Source organism: Chaetura pelagica, unplaced genomic scaffold (assembly GCF_000747805.2).
Source record: "Chaetura pelagica isolate M959 unplaced genomic scaffold, ChaPel_1.0 scaffold49, whole genome shotgun sequence".
Classification (NCBI taxonomy): Eukaryota; Metazoa; Chordata; class Aves; order Apodiformes; family Apodidae; genus Chaetura; species Chaetura pelagica.
The window spans coordinates 2,211,085-2,218,736 of NW_009970715.1; the positions used below are offsets into that span (position 1 = coordinate 2,211,085).

Sequence of the window (7,652 nt, forward strand, 5' to 3'; positions counted from 1 at the left end):
TCCTCTTGGGTTAGGAAGACAGAGTAGTGCCCACCTTCAGTAAGTGCTTCATTGGAAGCTGGTCCCATTTTGAAAATGGAACTGGGTCCACTTTGAAAACTTAGCAGATATCTGTTATTTTCCAGGATTTTCTTTATATATAATTCCAAGATTTTTTTATTTCATAATGATTTTTTTTCTTTTTGAGAAAAAAATTCATCTGATACAGCCAAAACAGCAAGTACCAGACCAACCACAGTGGTGAACACAGCTGCAGGTGTGGAAGATCTTGACGTCATTCAAGTGACCATCCCAGGTGTGTGTACTGGTTGGATTTACATCATCATTTTGTGCTTATGTTCTTTGGCTGTTCAGTCTGAGGAAGTTTTTTCCTACAGTGAAGCTGGTTCACTGAAATACAAGTGCAATCCAAAAGAACATAATTTAGCATTCTCTTTGTGCTGAGATGTTCTTCATCTGGACATTAAGTCATTAAATCTGGACTTTGAGCCATTAATTTCTAACATGAAAATGTCTAAAATTCAGATTAATCTGAATTTCTAACACATGAATTCAGTGACATCCCTAGAATATTATTGGTCCAGCCCCTAGTTAAGTATCCACATTTTTCCCTTGTTTTTCTCATGCAGTAAATATTAATTTGATATTTTCTTGGCAACTTCAAGAGATCAGAACCTGGACTGAATTGACTTAACCACAAAGACTGAACTGCTGCATCTTAACACTGCTTACAGCTTCCTCAGGCACACATTCCATTCATCAGGAGCTGTGAGGAACGTGGCATCTATTGAGTGGTCACTTTGCTTTTAACTTTCCCCACCATTAAAAGTGCTGTAAGAAAATCAAGTATAATTTGTGGGTTTAGATTCAGTTTACAAAGTCATCTTGAAGACAGTAAATCTAATGTTGGTTATGGAAATACTTGGAAGCTCCTCACAGATTTCTTGGCAACCATTTGGTTTTGTGTGTTTAGATGATTCTGTGGTACTGCTAAAACTAGGAACAAAGAGTCCCATTCTGAAGCACTCAGATTTCCCTGCTTTGAATAGACATGCAATGATAAGCTTTGGGGGGTGGGGGGAAAATGTGCTGTAATTCTGATGCAGTTCTAATATTTCTTTTCCAGATGATGAAAGAGTCTCAAAAGTAGAAAATGCCAGGCACTTGAGAGAGCAAGTAAATGACCTTTTCAGCAGAAAATTTGGTAATTGCTTCTTACTCCCCATTTCTACAGTAGCTGTGAGTATGCTTAAGGTTGTTGGTATCAAACTTCCTGAGTCATCACAGTGGTTATATGTGATCATTGAAATGAACAGATTCAGGAATTGTGTATGAATGTTGTGCTTTGACTTCAAGAAGCAGATTTCATAAGTGATGGAGGTTGTTGGGTACTTTAAACAACATGTCCCAAGAGTATAGATTGTTTTATGTTCCCTCTGCTTCCTGCTTCTTCCTGTGGAAGCATGGATGAAATATTTCTTTTGCTGGCAATCCGTGATTCTTCTTAGAGCTTCATAGTCCTGACCTAATAAGGTGGGACTAGATTATTTTTTAAAAAGCAGCTTAACCTTTTTGCTGCATGTACTTTATTTTTACACTCTGTTTCTATTGTACAGCAATAATGGTCTGGGTTTCTTTACCTGAAAGTCCTTCACTAGTGCTGTGTTGAATTGCTTTTCATGGCATAGCAGGAAACACTTGGTTTTCCTTCATGTAGCTCTTAGGTGTCCTGTTCTCTACATTTTTCAGTGAAACACAGCCTGGGTTCTTTATATGGTGAGGCAGAGCTGTACCTAATGCTCTGGTGTAGCAGAGTGGAATCCAAACATCTCTATCCAACACTGTAATGGTTAAGTTGTCAAGAGAATCTTCACAGCTTCAGATGGGCTAGAAAGCTTGGGTTTGCACTTAGTTTCTTAATCAGTGTAACCATAAATATGTAGACTTGGAAACAAACATGACCTCTCTCACTCAGGTGAAGCCATTGGTATGAATTTTCCTGTGAAGGTCCCATACAGGAAAATCACTATCAACCCTGGCTGTGTGGAGGTGGATGGATTGCCTCCTGGTGTGGCCTTCAAAGCTCCCAGTTACCTGGAAATCAGCTCCATGAGGAGGATTTTGGCATCACCACATTCAATCAAATTTACTATCATCAGGTACATCATTGCCATTGATCAGATGATGCAGGGGTTGAGAGAACAAATGGAGATTGGAAAGAACAGAGGTTGCATCTTTAAAGAATGGAAGATGTTTTTTTTTGGAAACAATGTCAAGTCAAATGAAGCCCAAATGTTCATAGATAGTGTTTCTTTGGAGGTGCTGTCCAATTTAGTCTGACAAAGGGCATGTTACTAATACTGCCTATTACAGCAAGCTGCCTGAGGAGTGTCCTCAAAAGTGTTGTGGACCTCACTGTCCCATTTATCAGATCAAATTTGGTTTGGGTTGAAATCTCTTCATGTGGGTGAGGAGTGTCCTCAAAAGTGTTGTGGGCCTCACTGTCCCATTTATCAGATCAAATTTGGAGACAGATCCAGAGCTTGTCAGCTCTTGGCAGCAAATAGGATGCTTGTAGTAGTATCAATACTGATACTTTTGAAGTATTTCAGTTGTGTTAACATTTCTGAGTTAATGTAAGCTCTTTGATAAATGGATTTTTTCCTGCAAAATGGGTTTATCTACAATATTTAAAAATATAATATTATCCCATTGCAATATTGCCCAATTACAACAGAAGTGAGTTTTATTTGTGCATGTATATTTGCGTAGACATAGACACACACACAAAGCATATTTGTGTGCATGAAGCAGAATAGGTGAAACTTTGGGATTTTTCTGAGTATGTTACTTTCCAAAATCATAGAATCACAGAATGGTGAAGGTTGGAAAGGACCTTAAAGACCATCAGGTTCCAACCTCCCTGCCATGGGCAGGGACACCTCCCACCAGACCAGGCTGCACAAGTCTCATCCAACCTGACCTTGAACACCTCCAGGGATGGGGCAGCCACAGCCTCCCTGGGCAAACTATTCCAGCACCTTACTAACCTCAGGGTGAAGAATTTCTTCCTGATGTCTTACCTAAATCTCCCCTCTTTCAGTTTAAAACCATTATCCCTTGTCCTATCACTGCCCACTCTGGTGAAAAGCCCCTCCACAGCTTTCCTGGAGCCCCTTCAGGCACTGGAAGGTTGGTGAACAAACCAGGAGCTGCTGTGAAGGTTCCTTCTGGTTTGTTTGACTTTCTGTTCATTTTTAGCATGATCTCTGTCACAAACCATTAGGTGATGCTGCCTGAGGAGGGAACCCCCCTGCAATGTATTGTAGACTCAGTACATTTTCCACTTTTAATTTTCTTTCTTTTTTTTTTCAGAATTTCCAGGACTTGTGATTAACAGTGGTAAGTATTTATAAAACATTGATGGCAAGTATGTTTTTGTAACTTACCAAGATTTGGGTTCTGTGTCTTGACTCGGTGGCAGCAGCTCAGCAGTGGTTAAGTTCTATGTATAACTCTCTTGTCTGTGTCTCTCTTTAAATTTCTGGGCTAAAAATGCATGTGCAGTTAAATTGAGAGCAGTGTGATGAATTTTCAGAGCAGTACAAGATTAGCCTTAACTTTGATGTGAACGTGCAAGATGCTGGGTTTGTATTTTTCAGCTGAAGAGTCCCAGAGAGATTTTGGACCTGACTGAGCAACAGGCTGGCAGGACAGTGCCTGCAGTTTAGGTTTGAGCCATCATGGTAGCAGTTAATAAGCAAGAACTTTCCAATAGCTCCACAACTGTGTTCCAGTGAAAAATCCTTCAATCTGCCAAAGCTGGAACAGTCTAGAGAGGCAGAGGGTGATTACCTGAAGTGCTGTGTGTATGAATGAAATTGGGTTTTTTGGGAAAAAAAAAGGTCTTAATTTTTTCAGTTCCCTAAAATAATCGTGACCTCTTTTTTTATATCATAAATCAGAGAAAAAGCCAACTGCAGAATGCTGTCAGTGCAGGGTCCCTGCTGTCAGGTCCTTTCAGAGTTAATGTCAAGCCAGAAATTCAGAAGCCAAATAACCCACAGCCCTTAGTCTGACCTTGCCCAGCCCAAGCCAGGGTGACCCAGCCTTGGTTCCTCTGCATCCAGCCACCACTGTATTCCAGCTTTCAGGCTGAGCTCTGGGAACTGCACATGTGAAGTGAGCTCAGGAAGGTGTTAGAGATGGTAACTCACACCAGTCCTAGGCACACCTTCTTAGGTGGGAAGGAGGTCCCTTTGGAAGATGGAACCTTCCAGGCAGATAAATGCATAATAGTATTTCCATGCTGGAAATTAGACTGGAATTAGAAATGGGGGATCTGTTAAATTGTTGTCTGCCCAGCTGAACTTCCAGCATGTGCTGGAACTGGGGCTAGATGATGTGCTGAATAAAACCAACACAGGTACCCAGTCATCTTCCATCACTGGAGGAACAGATTGGTCATTGAACATGGGATTTTTATGCAGTGTCCATGTTCATTCATGGTGATGGAAAGGATCTGGTATTGACAGATACTGAGGTGAATGACTGAAAGGCTCTGAGCCTGCTGCTTTAGTTATGATGCTTTGTTCTTGTTCTGGAGAATATGTGAGAACTTGCAAGAAAAGTACTTGCAGGCAAGATGAGTTTTTTCTGCACTATAAAATACTGAATTGCAGTTGTAACCTGTTTGTGGGGCAAGTTTCAGGATTTGTAGATTCAAGAAGTAAGATCGACCTTGTGTTACATGTGGGGCTGTTTTCATTGTGCAGTTAAAACTGTGATCATGTCTCATCTTAGAGGTGATGGAAAAAGCTGAAGCAGAAGCACCAGCCCCAGCACCACCAGGTGATGCAGAGCATGACCCATGTCCTTACAGAAGGGGTGGGGTATGGACTTCTCCATCCTATTGACAGATGATATTAGTGGTGATGTTCTGCTCATGATGAGCCATTTTATTTTGACAGATGGTGTGTGATGGTGACTTTTATAGCCATTAAATATGAATACATTAATAGAATCCTTGCTTCCTTCAAGCTGTGCCATTGGCTTGTGCTTTGATTTGATTTTTTTGCACATGATGAGTGAGCTGAAAAGAAGGATTAGTAGGGGCAATATATAAAAGCCAATTCAGTATCCATTTATTGATGTCTGCTTAGTTCAAAGTGTGTGTATTTAGCCAAGTTGGGTTTGCCTGTGTAACTGTAAGGACCTGACATGGAGTCTTGGTGGGATTTCTGCCCACTGCACAGCTCTGAAGGCTCTGCTGGGCTGGGTCTGGACTGTGAAGAAGTTACCTTTATTCTATGAGTAGTTAAAGTAAACGTATTTATGGTCCTTTTGACCTCATACAGATCCTATATGTTCACAGACCTTTGAAAAATGCATATCCCAAGTTGGTGTAGTGCAGGAAAGACTTGGAATTAACTGAATAAACTGTGACTCAAACTGAGAAACTAAGGGAAAATAATTTTAAGAATAAGAGGCACTTGTATGATAGACATAAAAGAAGCTACTGGCTCCTCTGTTAACATAGGGGGGGAGACAAACAGCTGTTGATGATCAGTGACCTTTCTTCAGTCTGTCCTTAATCCCAGCACCTTTCTGGCTGTAATCCCTATGGAATAAAACATTTGCCCTCTGTTTTTCACCTTCCTGCTCTCCCCCAAAATACACATGCTTGCCATTGATGACAATACTAACCAGAGGTAGTGGCTTTTTGAAATCTAGTTTTATATTTAATTGTTTTTAGCAAAGATGGACCAAACTGGGTATATTCTCTGCAAGTACACATTATGTTCTGCTAGGACTTGGTCATAAGTCTCCACAGTGAACCATACTCAGAAGGGAAAGTGTTAGGTAGTAAAATGTAATAAATTACATTATTTATTATTTATATTTTGCTGCAGACTCTACAGAAAGTTATGCACATTTATTTCAGAGAGAGATACTTGAGTCTGATAATAAAAGAAAAAAATGAGGTGCTTTTTTTTTCCTAATTTTTCTAAGATACTTACCTGATTCTTATTGCTGCAACTATATTCATAGTCATTTTATGGTATTTGTTTTCATTTAAGAGCCAGCTGAACCAAGCCAAGTAGAAGCACCTGCAAGAGGTAAGAGTTTGTCTTCAGTTATTACCAACAAATATTTTTAAGTACTTTTGAACAAACCTGTATTTTTTTTAAAGGAGACAGGTGAGTCAAAACAAATAAAAAGTCTTTTATTTGTTCCCAGGGCAGTTTTTCATCTGTGTTAATATTATGCTGCATCATGTGAAAAATAATCTGCAGGAAAAGTTATTATTCAAAGAATTTAGAGAGTTTTATGAATTGTTGTTCTTGGTTGGTGAGAAATTACTGTATTTATACGCAATGAGGGATTGTTCATCTCCTGAGTGATGCAGCTAATTATTCAGTGCAGTAGTTTCCACAGTTTATGTAAGTGAACGGTTGCCATCCTCAGGAAATGTGAATGCCAGGGAATCACAGGCTGGTTTGGATTGGAAAGCTCCCTAAAGATCATCCAAATCCAACCCCCTGCATGGGCAGGGACACCTCCCACCAGCCCAGGTTGCTCCAAGCCCCATCCAACCTGCCCTTCAACACTGCCAGGGATGGGGCAGCCACAGCTTTCCCTCAGAAGAGAAAGCAGGGAGTTGCAGCACTCCTGCTCTCTTACATCCTTTCCTGGGGAAATGCCCTTTCCCATCTCCACTGATTCATTTTCCCTGGCATCTCACTGAACTTGGGGACAGGCCACTCAACCAGAGCTGCAGCTGCATCCTCCCTGACAGGCTCACACCATTTCCCAGTGGGTCTTTCTTAGAATGTAGGTGAATCTTGTTGCACTATTCAAGACAACAAGAGTCACAGAAGAGCTGAGCTGCAGATTTTTAGTGCACAGTTACTGGAATCTGAAACATCCAATGTCTTTATAATGCCAAGACTCTGTGGGATAACTACAATTGTTAGCTGATGGAGGAGAGAGACACTTGTTCCTGAACACCTTCATGTGGAGGAAATTACCTCTGGGCCTGCAAAGTGATGCTTTTGAAGAAACAGATGAATGTGGTTTTGAATTTGTCATCCAAAACTAGATTCAGACCCAGTTACCAGAACAATGGTCCTGAGAAAAGCCATGGAATTGCTGAAGAACTCAAAAATGCTTCAGAACTAGGCTGAGAGGTATCAAATGATCATCCAGTGAAATGGCTTGGCTTTGTAGTGGTGAATGAATCAGGCCCTAAACCTTTCCCACAGCTTCAGGGAACAACCAATTTCCTTCCAACATCACGTTGTCTGTTTATTAAAAGAACACAAATCAGGCTGTGGGTTATACAGGCAGGAGATGTCTTTGATTTACCTCCAGGCTTCCCTGTGAACAAGAAAAAGCAAAGATGTTGTGATGAGGTCTTCTGGAAATGAAAAAAATATGCAAAAATGATGAATGCTTTAGCTAACAAGATACAATTTCTTTCTCTCTTACTTGTTTCAAGGTTGGATGGGGCTCTGAGCAACCTGGTCTAGTGGGAGGTGTCCCTGTCAACACAGGGGGGTTGGATCTAGGTGGTCTTTAAGGTCCTTTCCAACCCAAACCATTCTATGATTCAAATCATCATGCCTTTCTGTGTGGTGCTGGGCATTGAA

General features: G+C 40.7%; 1 protein-coding gene across 1 annotated transcript in view; it reads left to right on the forward strand.

The window, feature by feature from the left end:
- Positions 1-7,182, forward strand: part of LOC104396253 (general transcription factor II-I-like) — a 50,893-nt gene extending 43,711 nt beyond the window's left edge. The window contains exons 27-32 of the mRNA XM_010006071.1: positions 188-295; positions 1,127-1,204; positions 1,976-2,227; positions 3,376-3,402; positions 6,081-6,119; positions 7,103-7,182. Coding sequence (XP_010004373.1) covers positions 188-295; positions 1,127-1,204; positions 1,976-2,227; positions 3,376-3,402; positions 6,081-6,119; positions 7,103-7,182 — 584 coding nt within the window. The remainder of the gene's footprint in view (positions 1-187; positions 296-1,126; positions 1,205-1,975; positions 2,228-3,375; positions 3,403-6,080; positions 6,120-7,102) is intronic.
- The last annotated feature ends 470 nt before the right edge of the window (positions 7,183-7,652 follow it).